The 19,515-nt window shown below is 40.8% G+C and overlaps 1 protein-coding gene across 1 annotated transcript; it reads right to left on the reverse strand.

Moving 5' to 3' along the window:
- Positions 1 to 2,055: 2,055 nt before the first annotated feature.
- On the reverse strand, positions 2,056 to 2,712 carry LOC127137930 (uncharacterized). The gene has a single exon (XM_051064336.1). It carries the CDS (start codon positions 2,710 to 2,712, stop codon positions 2,056 to 2,058), a length of 657 nt encoding a protein of 218 aa, XP_050920293.1.
- Positions 2,713 to 19,515: the final 16,803 nt, after the last annotated feature.

The following is a 19,515-nucleotide window of genomic DNA, read 5'->3' on the forward strand; positions in this document are numbered from 1 at the left end:
ATGAGACAACTATAAGATGGATTGATGTCCATTACTTAAAAAGTGACCATAAAGGTATGAGGTCCCACAATTATTGGTAAATCAACTTCTTCAATTACCATCCGTTTCGAACCATCGAAAGCCTTGACCACAAAAGTACTAGCTTTCATGGAAGTTCTTACATTGTTTAGCTTTCCTAAATTATTTTTAAGCATGCCATTTAGAGATGATACCGTGCCCACCAATACCCTTGATAGGAGACTATCTTGGCATTTGACGGATATGTGTAAGGCTTTGTTATGAGCATGTCCATCTGGTGGTAATTTAACGTTACTAAACCCTAAACAACTGCTAATGGTGATATTAGCCATCACATTATCGAATTGATTTATCATTATGTCTTGAGTAACATGGGTTTCGTTTAATATTTTTAACAGGGACTCTCTATGGGCTTCAGAGCTCAACAATAGAGATAATTGGATATTTTGGATGGTGTATGGCTTAATTGGTCTACCACCTTGTAGTCACTCTTTTTGATCAACCTTAAGAATTCCTTGGCTTCTCCTTGAGATATGGTCTTCCTGGAAGATTCAGCTTCATTCTCTTTTGATTTTTCAGGTGTCTTTTCTTTCAATTGTGGCTCAGGAGCAAACACCCTCCCGCTCTGGGTCATGCCCCCAATTCCAGCAATATTAGTGACTACTGGTTCTAGCACTATAGGTTTGCCTCCTACATATGTCGTAGAGTTGTAATTCCAAGGTACATGCTTATTACTTTCAAATGGGAAGGGTGCAGGAACAGGTAAAACAATAGGGTCCTCTATCTTTACAGGTATTTGGAATGGAACTTGAGATGGAATTGGAAGCGGTATTTGTATTGATGTCTGGGAAGGCACTTGAAATGGTGTTAGGGTTTCCACCTGTTGGTAGGGGATCTCAAAAGGTGTGTTCCCCTGAGATTCTATGAATGAGATATCTTCTAACTTCCTGGTATACTCGATTTGAACCAAACCTCCATTCATCATTTGTTGAAAACATTCCTTCATCTTCCCACATGTGTCTGGATTGACGAGGCAAATTTTACAATTAGTATCCAACTCTTCGAACGCCTTGTAACCGATCAATTTCTCATGTATCTTTGACATGAGAGTCTTCACCTGATCTACCATTTGTGTTAGAATGGTGTTGTCTAGTCCTTCTACCGCATTGATAGTTGGATCATCGTGTTCTGGCATTGGATTTCCTTTCACATTTGGACCCTCTGGAGTGAAAGACATAATATTGCGATCCAATAAGTATTGTACCTTGAATTTAAGTGCCAAACACTTCTCAGTAGTATTCCCTGGCGATCCGACATGGAAGTCACACCTGGCATTAGCATCGTAACCACGAGGAAGCAGATTTGGTGGATGTGCTAGAGGTTTAATCTCTACCAATCCCTTATGAATTAAGTAGGGAAAAACCTGAGTATATGTTGTAGGTATGGGGTTGAATTCCTTCCACGGCCTTTGCTAGTCCCTCTGTGCGTACCCATTTTGTTGATTTTGTTGAAGCGGTGCTCTAGGCTGTTGCGCTTGAGGCCTAGAGTATGTTTGTTGTGGATACTGATTAGGACCCACTACAACTATGTAAGAATTGTAAGGCATCTGAGAACTCCATTCGGTTGTGATAGTGTTGGTCTTACCTTTCTTTGAATTGTTACTTTTGGAGTACCTTTTGTTATTATGTTGATTTGAGGATGGTTTTCCAATTTTACCACTTTTCAGGCCATTCTCAATTCTTTCCCTAATTAGTACCAAATCAACAAATCCATGGATACTGAACCGATCATCTTTTTGTAGTATGGGCCTTGCGTGGTGCCCATGAACATGTCAACTAACTCGTTCTCCAAAAGTGGAGGTTGTACGCGGTAAGCCAATTCTCTCCACCTTTGGGCATACTCCTTGAAGGATTCACTACCCTTTTGGTAAAGATTCTGAAGTTGCATGCGATTAGGAGCCATATCCAGATTATGTTTGTATTGTCTTAAGAAGGCATTAGGTAGGTCTTTCTAAGTCTTGACATGGGTTCTTTCTAGCTACATGTTACAGTCTAAGGATTCCCCACTTAGATTGTCTTGTAAGATATGCATCATTAGTTTCTCATTTACTATGTAGGCAGCCATCTTTCTGACGAACATCCTGAGATGGTTCCTTGGGTAACTGACTCCCTTGTACTTCTCGAAGTTATGAGTTTTGAACTTAGTTGGTATATCGACGTCTGGAACCAAGCACATCCCCATAGCATCAACCCCAAAGATACTGAAGCCTTCAATCACTTTCAGTCTTTCTTCTAGGACTCTATATTTGTCTTCAGTTCTTGTTTTCCAAATAGTGGCAGCAGAGTGAGTAATTGGTTTGCTTTCTTCGACCATTATCGTAGGATAATCCTCCTCATATTGTTGGCTTAAGCCCACATAGTTTTCTTGCAGAATGGGTATTTGTACGGGATGAGATGCCCCATTGTGAGCAAGAGTTAGGGTAGACCCCTTGGGATGAAAGGCATCATCCTTAGCTCCACCCCATTGAAGAAGTAAACCCTTGTAGAGCATTACATCCCCAGGTTGGGGTGTGGATGTGGAAGTAGCCTTCCTTTTGTCAGTCTCAGTTTCCCTTGCCAACATATTGGTAATGGCTCTAGTGAGTTGATCCATCTTGTCCTTCATTTCCTCCATATTTCCTTTCACCGAGTCCATGTCCACCCTAAGTGCTACTTGATTCTGTTCAAGTTACTCCATGGCCTTCTTACATCGAGCTCGAGTTTGGAGAGTCAGGTTGTCACGTTCAAAGGTATTGGGAAAGTATGAGGAAAAGTCATTTTGTTTTCTTTTCAATGCATATGAAATGAGGTGTGTATGAATGCATGGTAATGTATGCAAAAGTATTTTGTTTTTATTTCTTTGGGGAACATTCAAAATCCATTGTCGCACATTTTAGGAATATAAACACGATTGTAAATATCATAGAAATAACTTTATTTATAAATCCAAAGTAAAGGTTCGTACGGGGGTGATGTCCCACTTATAACAATGCATCAAGCAATAATAAAAAACATAAAGACAAATTCTCAAAAGAAAATAAAAACTAGAGTGGTGCATCCATGACCCTCTTCAAGTGGGCCTTAAATTCTTTCAACATGACGTCATATAGCTTGATAAACTCGAGTACTTCTTGGGGAGTGTTGTGGAAGTTTGCCACGTCATCAGCTCTTTTGAACATCCTAGGAATGTCCCGTACTAAGTTGTTGGCAAACTCATCCAGATTGGAATGTTCGATCCTCCATGCTTCAGCTCGGTCACATTGTTCTTGAACAATGACCTGAGCAGTATTGGAGAGGTCCCTTAGGTGCTGAATTTATCCCTCTAATCATGCGACATGAGCTGTTAGGACTTTGTGATCTTGATTTTGAACATGCACCTGTTCTCTTAGGCTTAGGATCTCTTGGTAGATCCTTCTCCAATTAAGTGGTAGCATCTACTCAGCTTCTATTCTTAGTTGTTGTTGTGTAGCAGCAATAGCTTTTTTATTTTTGGGGACAGTCGACCTCTTAAGTGGACAATGTAATAGGGTTAGGCATGTCTAGGACGTAAGTTGGGTCAACTATGAAAGACAGCTTGACTAGGCGGACCCTTTCCTTAATCCAAGGGGTGTAGGACTCCTCAGACGAAGTATCCTTCCTTTTTGGCTTGTTGTCCTTGACATGAACTTTTTCCCACGCCTGAGTAACCTTCCTAAGCAGTTCTATGTATGAAGCCTCTCCCCCATGCAAGATAAACTCCTATATCTCGTCTTCTTTAGGCCTCTCCCACATGGGGTGACCCAACTGTCTTAGAGCCAGTACAAGATTGTAATTAATGCACCCCTTGGAACCAATGAGGTCCACATTGGGAAAACTCCCACAACTGATAATTATGTTCCCGATGTCTATCTTCTTCGGATACCAGAGGACCAATCCTTCATTGAGAGGCGCTAGTTTTTGAGCCCAAGCATGATTACCCTTGGTGTCTATTAGATGGATATCCCTATAAAGATGTGAGGAAAACCATTGGTACAATAATGGAATGCAGCAGCGTTGTGATCCTTTCTCCCTACTATGACAGATGCTCATGGTATATTAAACATCAACGAGTAAAGCGGGCGTTAGATCTATTTCTAGATTTTTCACAACCCAAAAGAAACTGATGGCAACGTCATCCACGAAGTCCCTCACATTGGGGAAGAGGACTATCCCAAACATTATTAAAGCCACGACGTCAATATAAGACCACCCAACTTTTTGCCCCAGCCATTCTCTGGGCTACCCCCTCCGAGTAACTCCTCCTGAGACCTTAGGCGTCCCTATCTTCTTTATAATGTGACACAAGGTCCTCTGGGATATCCCTAGAGTCACAACCAGGTCTTTAGGCTTTATCTTCTGCCTCATTCCCATGTAGGGTACCTTTCTATTTTTGGGGACGTTTACATATAACTCAAACTTTTCTAGCGTGGGTGCTAGGAGAAAGTATTGAAAAAGGAAACACCGCAAGGGTGGATCGTAGATTTGAGCTAAGGCAGTGACTGCCTCTACCTTCACAGAGATTCTTAAAAGATCAAGAATCCCCCCAAATTTGAGTGTAAACTTCTGCTGAATGGAGTTGGGCATCAACCCCTGAAGAATCTTTAAATTTTGGAGATCTGGCATGGTTGTCTTGATGCGGAGAGTTGTCCTTTTATTCATTTCCATTGAGTACCTACAACAGATTTTGAAATTCTCCAAAGAATGGTAAATGTATGTAAAAGCTTTATTTTGATGCTAATGGTATGATGATATGAATGTCTCTTATCTTTAAAGATTTTTGTTGGGGTGGTCATGTAAGTATGCCTTATATTGGGTAGGTTGCTTAAGATTAGGTTGGATCTAAGGTTAGAATACCCAATCCCCTCACTTGTAGAATATAAAGCTTTGGGTAAGATAATAGTCCTAAAGTCATGAATTATACCCTTGTTTTACCATGAGAAGGAGCAAGACTTTCAATGGTAATCCTTCATGATAAGTCTCGTCTAGGCGGGACCTTAGTAACGACCTTTGCAGGTTTATGACATACGGTCACCCTAAGTTAAAAGGGTTCTAGAAGAGGTCCCCGGAGTCATGGATCGAACTCAATGTTCTATCATGAAGAAGTGTTGGCCTTTTTCATGACAAACCTTTTGAATTGATCTATTCTGGGCAGAATCGTCATCAAAGACCCTAGGGGATGAAAACCCTGATGGACGAGATAGAACGACCCCTTACTTAAGCTTATATTTTTTCTCGAGCTTGGGTTTTAGCTTCTCACATAGTATCAATCCCCACCAATGATATGACAATTTAATAAGATAAGAGAATAATAAGGGGCATAAAAAGAAAATAAATAAATTAGAAGCAGTAAACAAATAAAAAAATAAAAGCAAGAAAACAAGGAAACACACAAAACCCTAGAATCGAAGGTTAGGATGGACTCTCTTTAGGGACAATATAAGACATCCCCAGCATAGTCGTCAGCTGTTGCGGCTGAAAAAAATGACAGAGTCGCAATCATCCTTTATTCATTCCTAATGAACAGGGAAATAATGATAAAACCTAACTGTTAAGGTGAGATACTAGGTTCAGGAGTCAGTTAAGTAAGGGGAAGGTGTTAGACACCCCTTACCTCCATTGTATTAAATGGGATCCTCCTATAATTCAAGGGCTAGTATATGTTTCTAAGGCGTTTACTTTAATATTTGTTAATTATTAGTTATTTATTTATTTACAGAAGGTAATACATTTAAATGGACGAGAGACCTAAAAAGGTTTTTTACAATTGTACTCGCTAGAGTTCACAACTCTATGCCTACGTACCTCCACATTAGGCGAGGGATCAGAGTATTGTAGTTCTTCTTCAAAATGTTGGTTGATTAGTTGTTTTTATCCCTTGAAAACTCTCACGCATTGAAGGCGAAGAAATGTTTTTTTTAGAAAACTGCCTCAATACACTAGGGTAGAGGTCTTACGATTTAAAGTGAAGTTGATTTTAACCCTTTATCCCTTGCAAAAATCTTATTTTAAATTATTTAACAAAATAAAATAATGACATAGTTATGTGATAAACCCTTATCCCGATTTTTATCCCGATTTAACTTTTGATAACCCCTTTTTATCCCAAATCATACCATATGTCCTCATCCCATTTTAATTTTGAGAATACTATTTAATAACAATATATTAAATATAACATAATACAAAACAGTTAATCGAATTAAAGATAAATAACTTAAATAGGAGTTCATAAGATACGTCCTTTTTCCCGATTTTACCCCATGTTTACAACCCCTTTAAACCCTAACTATTATCCCCGATTTTATCCCATTATTCATGATTTAATTAACCCTAATATAAATGATAAAATCCTAATCAATTAAAATATTATCATCACACCTAATTAATTAGATAAACATGTCACAAATTTAAAATAACAAAGATTCAATTTTATTTTTATTTGAATTAATAATAACTGGATAAATCATAATTAATAATTAATTAACTAAAAGTTAAATGGATAAATCAAAATTAATAATTAATTAAGTAATTAATTAATTGGAAATTAAAAACGAAAGCGGGGTGTAGGTTAACCTGGGTTAGCAATTGGGCTTAAGAGCAAGGGGTGCTAAGAGAAATAGAGAGAGGCCAATTGGCCTCTCGGAGCCCACTGTATCCAGAGGCGTCCTGGGAGAGTCAATGGTGGACTCTTAACCAGGAGCGTCTGATACGCTGACTGGAGAGTCAATGAGATCAATTCCTACGCGTTGGATAGGAAGAACAAAGAAAGTCTTCTAGATAGAGGGACAAGATTAAGGTCAAACAAAGGTGCATCGTGGTCTTACCTGCTTGGGATATGTCAAAGTATGTTCATCGCATGGCCATCAGGTAGTCACATGTCTCAAATCTAACAACAGAGAGAGGGGGTATATGAGCATTGCCCCTTCATAAACTTTCATTTTTCTCCCTTCTTTCTCTCTCTACTCTCCTCTCTCCTATGACTTCTCTCTAAACCTCTCCCCCTCCGACCACTTCATCCCTCTAAAACCTCCCCCCGTTTCCAGATTTCAATTGGCCTTCAACCAGAATCTTCAAACATTCAACCAAATTTCCAGAACCCTCTCCCTATTTCTTCAACCTGGGTTCTCCAGATGAACCATATGGTGGTTCATAACCCTAGGGTTCATAACCCTATGGATCAGAACCCTAACCCATCAAAAACTCAGAAGCCCTTACCATTCAAGAACCCTAGCTGGGTTCTCACGAACCCTAAGAACCCTAAGGGTTATGGGAAGAACCCAACCCTTACCCAATGAACCCTTACCCTATGTGGATGGAATCCTGACCTAAAGAACCCTAGGGTTCATATGATGAACTCTAACCCTAATTTCCCAGTCTACCAGTAAATTCATGACCACTGGGCTATTGGTTAACTCAACGTCAATAAAACCAGAGTCGCCACCACGCTTTTATTATTTCCAAAGGAAAAGGCAGAAAGTATGAACAAAACCCAAAGATAAGAAGTTTTCAAATCAAAACTAATAAAATGTCAGATATTACAAGTAAAGGGGTTGGTTTACACAGAGGGAATGTATTAGCATCCAAAGTGTCCTAGGTACTCCTAAGGAGCCCGTTTTGTGTGTATTTGTTTTGGTTGAAAAGATGTTTTTTTAAATAGAATAAGGAGATGAGAAAAGAATTCATTATTTATATTTCGTGTTTGATAAGACTTTTGGTCTTATGCCTACGTACCAACATAAATGAGGGATCAAAACCTCGTAGTTCGTGGTAAAAATTTCAAAGGTTGGTGAATTGATTCTAACAAAATCTTAAATATCTTTTGTTATCAATGGGAGAATACCCAACCAAACATCCACCGATAATGAGGGCTTTACAACATTTAAGAGGGAGGGCTCCAACTCGGATTAAATCAACAAGTATGCCTCTAACCCCTAGTAAATAGAAAGTCTTAAACTCAACATATCATGGAATGGGAGAATTACATCTCAACCAAGGATAACTCAAATCTAAATGATTTCTTTTTGAAAATCTTAAAAGGAAAAAGGCACCAAGTGGCCAAAATGATTAGATGAGGTTATTAGTTCTTTTTGGTATTTTTGAAAATAAAGTCAATATGGACAAGTCTTCTTACAAGTTTTATTAAGAAAGTAGTTTGAAAATCAATGGCATAAGGCCAAGGTTTCTACTCAGTAAAACAAGTCTAAGTTGAAAAACAACAAGTAAAGAATTTTTGAAAATGAGAAGGAGATTTTGAAATTAAAGAAGAAGGAGGTGGAGATGAAGAGGCTATCTTAGACAAGATTAAGAGTTACGAGTTGAAAAGATCTAACCCATGGGAAGCTTCCACAAGACAATAGTGTTAGATAGAAAACCATTTCCTTTGGATTGTCAAGCAAACAACAAATCCATAATCATCCAAGTAATTAATAAGAAACCCAATGGTATCAAATAAAGATAACCAATCATCCAAGCTAGCACTCCAAAGCAAGAAATCTTCAAAGTCCTTTATGTGTATCAGATGAAAAATACCTTGAAACATACTCAAAGAGAAAACATCAAATAATAACAATAAGATCAAAATAACAATTTAGACAAAGAGAAAGAGTGTATCAGATAAACCCAAGGGAGTCTCTCAAGCTTGTGTCAGATGAATGGAATTGGCCATGTTTTTTGTCTCAAATTAATTGCATTGGCCAAGTTTTTCTTCCATAGCTCAGGAATGTTACCTACTCTAAGTCCATAGGTCCAAATCAAGTCACAGACAAATATCCAACCGTCCACAAATGTGTTTTTTAATGTTTTTGTTTTTATTAAGTGTTTTAAGGTCCTAAGACCATAAACAAAATAGGATCACAAGCACAAATATATCACAAGCATAAAACAAAATGGCTCAAGTGAGTAAAAATGAAAATAACTGAAGCATAAACATAGGACGAAGTGGGCAAAGAGGAAACGACTGAAGCAAAAACAATTTGCATGAATGTAAATGACAAGGAATGATAAAGTGCAAGAATTTAATTGCATTAAAGTAAATGGCAAGAAAGTTAAATGTTAGTTATCAAGTTAGTATGTCAGTTTGTGCCCTGAGGAAAAAATTTAACGCTATTGTAACACCCCAAAATATGCCCTCCTCATTCATGCATTCATTTTTAGGTCATTTAACATTTCATATTGCATTTCATCATGTCAATCAGAATCAGATCCAAGAAACTTTATTTAAAAAAAATCAAAAAAAACAAAAAAAACAAAAAAAAACAAAAAAAAAACAATAATAACGAAAAAAATAAAAAAAATAAATAAATAAATAAAAATTAATTAAATAAATAATGTAAAAAAAATATCTTGGACTTGGACCTCTCTCATTTGAGCCCACAGGTCCACAAAAATCAGGTTATAAATTCAGAGTTTCAGTGAAACAAAATTCCATTCTATTCCTATTACCCTGTCTGGGAAAAAGATAGTGAGAGAAGAACCCTGGGGAAAAAGATAGTGAGAGAAGAGCTAACAGAGTTCACAGCAACCTCCAGGCAACTCTGAAAGGTTCATTCTGACTCGCACACTTTCAGCTCAAGCAAACCCTAACATTGGTTTGCAAATCCAGCCGTGCCATTTGATTTCAACCGATCTCTCCAATCAGGTTTGCCCTATATCCATCATCTTTATGCCTTTAATTTGAATGCTCTAAATGTATGAGGTATTATGGGTGAATTTGATACCCTTTTGATGCATGTGTTTGACAAGAGGTTTAGGCCTCCTACCCTTGGTTGCTTTTTGTGAGCTTTTTGTGAATTGAAAGGGCATGATTCATGTGGTTACATTTTGATTTGGGGGCAACTCTTGATTACCCTATTTTGTTTCTCTAACCTGTTTGTTGAGTTTTGTTTTGTGAGGGCTCATATGACTCTTGCAGAGATGGTTTGCCTGGTGTCCCACTTTATTTGTGGGATACCCCCTGGAGGTTTCATTCCAATTACCTGTACTGACTCACTTTCTTTGATGGTGTTAGCTTGGAAGGATCTCATGGTTTCCTTGTTCCTTTAATTGCTGTTACTTCGGATCTTTATCCGTGTGGTACTTTTACATTTTCCCGTATTTTTACCGCTTTCTTAGCTGGAAGACCTCGATAGGAGGCAATGTTTTGTGTGATTACTTTATGCAGGTTCCTTCGTCTAGGATTTCCCTTTTTGCATGAGCATCCCTAACCCTACCAACTCATTGATTTTTCTTCTCCTAAGAACACATTAAATCCTTCTACTACAGGCGAGTAAGTCTCCAAAGGTCGAGCATCCGGTAGATTGCGTAGTAACGCCGTTCGTCCAAAACCCAATCCATAACCCCGTAGTTAGCCGAACTACGGCTTGCTCTGATTCTCATTCCAGATGAGATACGTAGGCATAAGACGCGATGTCTTAGCGAGCACACAATTACCCTTAACCCCTAGGTCAGCCGGGCTACGAAGACTCTGATTCTCATATTCATATGAGATACGTATGCAGTGGATGCGACATCCGTGCGAGTAATTTTCTTTTGACCCCTTTTTTTTAGTAAATAACACATTAGATAAACCCACACCCTTTAGACAAGAACTACAAAAGTGGATCCCGTAGAGTACTACGGATGCGTAGGGGTGCTAATACCTTCCCTTCGCATAATCGACTCCCGAACCCAAGATTTGGTTGCGAGACCCTGTCTTGTCCTTTCCTTTTTCCAGGTTTACTTCGAGCGTTTCCTTTCCCTCCTTTGGGATAAATAACGCACGGTGGCGACTCTCCTGTCTTTCTTTGCCGGTTGTTTTTTTTCGCATTCCATTTTTCAGGTTGCGACAGCTGACGACTCTACTGGGGACCCGGTTTCCCTAAGCGAGTCCCTCCTAGCTTTTGTAGGTTGTTTGTTTATTGAGTGTTTATTCTTTTGTACAGTTATTTATCTTTCAGCATTTACCTGCTTTATTGCATTGTGTACATATGACTGCCGTATCTGCTGGTTCTGTTTGACAGATGAGTTCTATACCCAGACTCGAGTGCAATTAAGATAGGAGAATGGCATAGTCTTGTTGACTTGTGTGGAGTTATTCCTTAGCAAGTTGACTTGCAAGCCCATTCACTTGGTGGAGGTCATGTTGAGATCAATAATGTCACACAAGTAAGTTGTGGTTAGACATTACTTTTTCCAATATAGACCTTAGAAGCCAAGGACCTTAGTTTACCAAACCCATCTTGGCCTATTCGTAGGACATAGTGCGAAAGTCGTTCAAGTGTAAGATTTGATACGATTGTTACACGATACTACACTCATAAGAGTCTCTCTTGAGAATATTTTTGGAATACGAGTAGTCGTTCCTCCGATAATATCCGAAAGATGGGATTATGACTATGGGTACCTTTTGTAGAACATGTTTGGCAGGTTTAAACCTTAGTACACTCCCTTTGGGTGGTTCTTAACCTAAACTCTATGCTCGTGACTTGCAACAAACCCTTGATTCATGGTTGATCCATTCAGGTATCCTTAATATCAATGAAACTTGGGTGTTGATAAGGTGTAAACCATAATCCACCAAAAATGGATGGTTGATATTAAGGATAACATGATCCATCCCATGACCTTTATTTGGTGTGCTTTGCTTGATCCTCTTAATTTCTCTCCAGGCAGTGCAACCTGACAGATGTTCAAGCGGATCCAGCAATTTTGATCGACATGCCATTGCATTGCATAACATCATCTGCATATTTGCATCCAACATCTCATGCTTATTCATTTGCAGGGTATTCCCTTTCCAAAGGGGGGTGCCTTAAAATTGAATAAGCAGTGCATCGCATACCATGCATACTAACCCTTGTTTGTTTTGCAGGTGTCACCGCAGTGTCTAATGTTTGTTCCCTATTTCAGGCAGTTATTGGTCCCAAACGAGTTCACAGGTACCCGACAAAGGAAAACTGTCCACGACTAGCAATGGACCAGATACAGAAAGAACTGGCTGATATGCGTGAAAGGATGGATCAGTTCATGACATTGATGACTGGTATGGCAGCAGGCTAAGAAAAGCTGAGGGAATTGGTTGAGCAACCGAGGCCCGATCCAGATTTGGAGATACCAAATGCTGAGGGGAACCCTAGTAACCCTGGGAACACTGATAACCCTGTGAACACTGGAAACGCAGGTAACGCGAATGCTGATGGAAACCCGGGTAATGTTGGCAACACGGGAAATGTTGGGAATGGTATTGGTGGAAGATACAACGTGAATCAAGGGATTCGGATTAACGGGCGCCCCGTTACTGAAGATTGTCAGTATGATCAATTTTCTTTGCACGACGAGGCCCTCGAGACCACTCGCCGTATGGATGAGCTTGCTGAGAAGCTCAAATCTTTGGGGTCTTAAAATTCCTTAGGTTTTGATGTCACAAATCTTGGTCTGGTTCAGGGAGTAAGGATCCCTCACAAGTTCAAACCCCCTACTTTTGAGAAATACAACGGGGCTTCTTGCCCACACACTCATCTCCAATCTTATTTGGGAAGGTTGGGAGCTCACACGGAAGATGAAAAGTTGTGGATGTACTATTTTGAAGACAGTCTAACTGGAGCTTCTCGTGAATGGTATTCTCATTTGTCTCGCACTAGCATTAAGAGCTGGAAAGACTTGGCAGAGGCTTTTGTCAAGCAATATCAATACAACTTGGACATGGCTCCAAATCGGACCTTGTTGCAAGGAATGTCTCAGACTTCCAAGGAAACCTTTAGAGAATATGCTCAGCGTTGGAGACAGATTGCTGCATCCGTCCAACCCCCTATGTCTGAAAGGGAGATGGCGGACATGTTCATGAACACTCTTCAAGGCAATTATATCGAGAGATTGGCTGCTTGCCCGTCAATCAGCTTTGCAGAGATAGTGATTGCTGGAGAAAGGATCGAGAGTCTATTGAAGATGGGTCGAATTCAAGACAACAGTGCTTCCAACTCATCAGTTCCCAAGAAACCGTTTGCTGGTAACGGTCAGCGAAGAAGAGAAGGTGAGACGAGCGTTGTATATGCCGGCAGAGGCAGGGGGCAGAGGACGCCCTAATTATTATCAAGATCAAGTGGCCGCAGTCACTATTCCAACACCTGTTCCTCAACCGCAGTATCATCCGCAACAGGAACCCAGATACAACAATCAACAACAAGGAGGTAATCCGGGTCAGCAGAGACACTATCAACAACGTCCAAGGCAGGCGGACCGGGTCATTGAGCCAATCGCAATGCCTTATTCTGTATTACTTCCCAAGCTGATTGACATGAATCTGGTTACGTTGAGAACTCTGGCCCCACCGGTCGATCCCAACAATCTGCCTAGAGGTTATGATGTCAACGCCAGATATGCTTTTCAGTCCAACGCACCTGGCCATACTACAGATAATTGCAAGGCTCTCCAGCTAAAGGTACAAGATTTGAGAGATGCCCAGGCCATCAATTTTTCTCCGGTGCCTAATGTTGTCCAGAACCCGATGCCAGCCCACGGCGGGCAGAGGATTAATGCTGTTGATAGTGGGGAAACTTTGAATTTGGTTTTTGATGTGACTAAAGTGAAGACTTCGCTATCGGTGGTCAAAGACCGACTCTTGAAAGGACAGATTTTCCCGGGCTGTGGGGAAGAGTGCGGAAATTGTCAATCTGCCGAGAACGGATGTGATAGTTTGAGAAAGGGTATTCAGTAACTGATAGATGAAGGTTGTCTTCAGTTCGATCAGACTCATCCAGTGAAGAATGATGTGTCGACAGTAACGTTTTATTTCACTCCTGAAGAAATATATGTTCCCGAGAGACCCGCTCCGATGACAATATATTTCCCAGAAAGGCCAACACCAATTTACTCTGACAACCCTCAACCGACTTTGATTGGTCCGGTCACCATCACGGTACCAGGACCTGTTCCGTATGAGAAAGACAGTGCTACCACGTGGCACTATGGGGCTGATATCTACTGCCAGGGGTAGAAAGTTAACGAAGAAGACATTGACATTGGTAGCTCCGCTGTAGACAATGTTGGAGGAATTGGTGGCTTCACTCGTAGTGGACGCCTATTTGCACCATCAACGTTGCGCACGAATGCTGAAGCTGAGGCAGCTGCCAAGGCTAAAGGAAAACAGGTATCCACCGAAGAGGCTACTACCGAGGAAGCTCCTCCTAAGACCACATTCGAGAAGGAAGTGGATGAGTTTATGAGGATTATCAAGAAAAGTGACTACAAGGTAGTCGACCAGCTAAATCAGACACCCTCAAAGATCTCCATTCTCTCACTATTGATGTGCTCTGAGGCACACAGAGCAGCCTTGTTGAAAGTACTGAATATGGCCTATGTTCCACCAGAGATAACTGTTAACCAGCTGGAGTCGGTAGTTTCAAATGTACACACTAGCCATGCGCTAGGTTTCACCGATTATGACCTAACATCTGAGGGCAGGAATCACAACAAAGCCTTGCATATCACAATGGAATGCAAAGGGACGGTGCTTTCCCATGTCTTGGTTGATACAGGCTCTTCTCTGAATGTTCTTCCAAAGAAATCCTTAACGAAGTTGGATTGCGATGACGCCACCCTGAGGCCGAGTAATTTAGTTGTGAGGGCTTTTGATGGCTCTAAGCGAGCTGTCTGTGGCGAAGTTGAGTTGCCAGTAAAGATTGGACCACAGGTATTCAAGAGTACCTTTTATGTGATGGATATCCAACCTGCCTATAGTTGTCTGCTAGGTCGGCCCTGGATTCATGCTGCCGGTGCTGTTACTTCTACTCTCCACCATAAGCTCAAATATGGACTAGAAGGTCAGATCGTCACCGTCTGTGGTGAAGAGGATATTTTTGTTAGCCACCTGTCTACATTTAAGTATGTGGAGATGGATGGTGAGATAAATGAGATGCTGTGTCAGGGCTTCAAAGCCATAAACATCAGTGAGGTCGCGCCCGAAACTGTATTTTCACCTGAGTCTAAGAAGGTCGGGACTTCTATCTCTTCATACAAGCAAGCTGTTGAAGTGGTTAAGGCTGGTAATGCCCAAGGCTGGGGCAAATTTGTGGAGCCAATCATAAAAGAAGACAAGTTTGGATTTGGGTATACTCCGGGGTCTCAGAAGAATGAAGCCGGTACTTTCTCCAGCGGGGGTTTGGTTTCTCCCCACACCGTCAATGCTGCAGATGAAGACAAGGCTGACAGCGACTGTGACTTAGATAGCTGGATTCGCCCGTGTGTCCCAGGAGAAAAGCTCGACAATTGGTCGTCTGAAAAAGTCGTCCGGTTTACTCTACTGAAGGAGTAATTTTTATTGTTTTCCTTTTATCACATGCATAATAAAGTCTTACACTTTGACCAAGGTGTAATGACTCATCTGTAGGGCCATCCATTTAGTTACATTTCGCAATTATTTTCGTCATCAATAAAAGACAGCTTTTGCAAACAATTTTGTGTTCTCTTTCTTTCAATTATTTTTACTTTTACAAAAACGGAAATGTTTCTTTTTTATGTTTCTTTTTTTTTGTTTTTCTTTCCAAAAAACACCTCGTAAAACTGATCACCCGGATCTCACTGCTAACGACAATGCTATGGCCAAGTATGACTTCGAAAATCCTATCTATCAAGCCGAAGAAGGGGCTGAGGAAGATTGTGAATTGCCTGAGGAGTTAGCCAGGTTGTTGAAACAGGAGGACCGAGCTATTACACCTTATCAGGAAGTGATTGAGACCGTCAACATTGGTACCGAGGACGACAAGAAAGAGATCAAGATCGGGGCCAGTCTACAGGCCGAGAGGAAAAGACCGTTGATCATGTACTTGACTGTGTTAGAAAGGTCAATGGGTTGTGTGCTCGGTCAGCATGACGAGTCAGGTCGAAAAGAGCATGCAATATACTACCTTAGCAAAAGGTTTACCGACTGTGAACAAAGATACTCACTGCTCGAGAAAACTTGCCGCGCTTTGGCATGGGCTGCTCGCCGACTAAGACAGTATATGTTGACTCACACGACTCTATTGATATCAAAGATGGATCAAGTCAAGTATATTTTTGAAAAGCCAGCGTTTACCGGAAGGGTTGCTAGGTGGCGAATGATGCTGACAGAGTATGACATCCAATACACTTCACAAAAAGCCATCAAAGGAAGTGTCTTGTCAGACTATCTTACCGAGCAACCGATTGATGATTACCAACCTATGAGGTTCGACTTTCCTGATGAGGACATCGTGTTTCTCAAATCGAAAGATTGCGAGGAACCACTCTCGGAGGAGGGGCCTGACCCTGAATCCAAATGGATTATGATGTTTGATGGGGCGGTCAACGTCAATGGTCGCGGAGTTGGTGCAATGTTGATCACATCGGAGGGGGTTCATATGCCATTTTGTGCCAGAATAACTTTTCCCTACACCAACAATGAAGCCGGACGAAGCAGAATGGGTCCGTTCTCGATACAATCAGCTGAGCCTAGTTGAGGAAAAGAGACTAGCAGCTATATGCCATGGCCAACTAGCGGCTCAGGCAAAAAAGGGTATCCCGGTGGATTGAAAACCCAAAAGGGCGGTCCACGCAAAAGTTAGGGAATAAGCGAATAACTGCGATCTGAGTTCATCCGTGTTATATCACCGTTTCATTCAATCCGGCAATCTTCGAAGGTTAAAGATCGACTAATCATCCACTTCAGAAAGCAAGATAAGCAGAGCGTCTTGAGGACATACGAGCCATAGCAGAGTCGAAACTCAGTGGGACCCCGTTTCCACATTGCCATTAGGATAGTTTCTCTTGTTCAATTTATAGCGATCGCCTCTTTCCAGGGATCAGCTTCCTGATGTACTCGCCTATTCCTGGCACAAATTTTTCAACCAACAAAAGTCGAATAATTCACTTAAAAAGCCTCTTTACTTTTTATTTATCAGTTTGTTTGCAAAAGATGTCTGAATTCTTGAGGAAACATATTGCATCTGAATATAATGGTGGCTTTTGCAGATGACTTGCACAGGAAAACAGTCAAAATTGCTTTGAATGTGCTTAATCCCGGACGGTGAATTCAAACCGAGTAATTCCCCCGGGCATACGTGTATTTTTTGGTTACAGGTCACAGGAACCGGATGCCAAGTCATGAATCCTCACCCCCAAGCGGTTGACAAAGTCTCACCTCAGCAGAGCCTATCCCTAGTAGAGCTGACAGTATCCAGACTGTATATCCCCAGTAGAGTTGACAGTGCCAGACTGTATCTTCCCAGCAACAGCGGAGTAGTCGCATACCCAACAGACAAGAGGGTGGTGTTCCCAGTGTTCATCTGATTCCCCCAACAGATTATTTCTAACAGATTTATTCTAATCCCCAGCTTGAGGACGATTAGCAAGTTCATATCCCCAGTAAAGGTCGATTCATACGACATTTCCCCAGGAAGTGCTTTCCTCACAGACTCTCCTCACAGAGCCTCGTCAAACAAGGTTCCCATAGTTGATACTTCCCCAGCAAGGTCAACTTTTCAAAAAAGGCCGATTTATTTTCGGTGGCTCCCCGGTCCCGGCAGACGGATCGTTCCCCATAGAGCATTCAAGGATTGATACAGCGATCCGCTCCCTACTAGAGTTGCTTCCCCAAGCAGATTTCTTGTTTTCTTTTGCACCATGCATAACATTTGCATTTGCATGCATATCATATCAAGCATACACATAAGCTGATAAACAGGTTCTTCAAAGCAGACTGAAAAATTACTTTACAACCAAAGTCATGAGATTCGGCCAGAGGATCAAGTGTGTCTGTGATCCAGCATGAGGGTCATTTTTGAAGATTCAGCCTGAGAATCGTTGTTCCAGTGATCCAGCCTGAGGGTCATTTTTGAAGATTCAGCCTGAGAATCGTTGTTCCAGTGATCCAGCCTGAGGGTCATTTTGAAGATTCAGCCTGAGAATCATTTTCCAATGATCCAGCCTGAGGGTCATTTTGAAGATTCAGCCTGAGAATCGTTTTCCAGTGATCCAACCTGAGGGTCATTTTTGAAGATTCAGCCTGAGAATCGTTTTCCAGTGATCCAGCCTGAGGGTCATTTTTGAAGATTCAGCCTGAGAATCATTTTCCCCATGAGCCAGCCTGAGGTTCAATTTGAAGATTCAGCCAGAGAGTCGACTACTAGCGTTATTTCCCCAGCAAGCCAGCTGGAGGAATAGATTGACAGCTCAACAGAAAATCAACCTACAAGAGGATCCAGCCCGCGGATCGCATTTAAAAAAACAAAGTCTAATCGAAGAGTCGTTATAACATGTTCTAGCCTGAAGAATATGTACGAAGCCCAAGAGTGGGATATTCTCGAAGCTGCATATCTAACATGAAGACTGTAGATTTCGAAAGAGGGTCAACCAGCGCATGCCCCAGATGCGAGATTCTGATGATGGGAATTTATCATCAAATCAATCCAGATCTAGCCAGAAGATCGAAGTCAGGTCTAGCCCGAAGACCGGAAATAGATTCAACCAAAGAATCGAAACAATTCAGATCTAGCCAGAAGATCGAAGTAGATTCAGCCAGAGAATCAAAGAAAATAGATTCAGCCAGAGAATCGAAACAAAGGAGATCTAGCCAGAAGATCGAAGAAGATCTAGCCAGAAGATCGAAGTCAGGTCTAGCCCGAAGACCAGAAATAGATTCAGCCAGAGAATCGAAACAATTCAGATCTAGCCAGAAGATCGAAGTAGATTCAGCTAGAGAATCAAAGAAAATAGATTCAGCCAGAGAATCGAAACAAAGGAGATCTAGCCAGAAGATCGAAGAAGATCTAGCCAGAAGATCGAAGAAGATCTAGCCAGAAGATTGAAATCGTATCCAGCCCGAGGATCAAAATTAACATCCAACCAGAGGACTAAATTGAGTATAGATTCAGCCAGAGGATCGAAACTCCAGATTAAGTCATAAGACTGATTCAGATTCAGCCAGAGGATCGGAAGAGAAATAAACAGCGCGGTGTATTTTAGCATTTTTGTGGTGTTCTCGGAGCGCAAATTTTCGGTCTGTCTTTGGTATTCAATCACAGCTCACCCTGTTTGTCTGATAAGCTGTTCGCTTTCATCCTGCTCGGGTTAGCTGATGACTGAATAGGGGCAGCTGTAACACCCCAAAATTTGCCCTCCTCATTCATGCATTCATTTTTAGGTCATTTAACATTTCATATTGCATTTCATTATGTCAATCAGAATCAAATCCAAGAAACTTTATTTAAAAAAAAACGAAAAAAAAACGAAAAAAAAAAAAAAAAAAAAAACAAAAAAAAAAGGAAAAAAATAAATAAATAAATAAAATAATAATAATAATAATAAAATTTAATTAAATAAATAAATAAATAAATAATTTAATTAAATAAATAAATAAATCTTGGACTTAGACCTCTCTCATTTGAGCCCACAGGTCCACAAAAATCAGGTTATAAATTCAGAGTTTCAGTGAAACAAAATACCATTCTAT

The sequence above is a fragment of the Lathyrus oleraceus genome, chromosome 4 (assembly GCF_024323335.1).
Source record: "Lathyrus oleraceus cultivar Zhongwan6 chromosome 4, CAAS_Psat_ZW6_1.0, whole genome shotgun sequence".
NCBI lineage: Eukaryota > Viridiplantae > Streptophyta > Magnoliopsida > Fabales > Fabaceae > Lathyrus > Lathyrus oleraceus.

Excerpts from the sequence above, each read along its gene's own strand:
- LOC127137930 (XM_051064336.1), bottom strand. The coding sequence starts at position 2,712 with ATGGACTCGGTGAAAGGAAATATGGAGGAAATGAAGGACAAGATGGAT.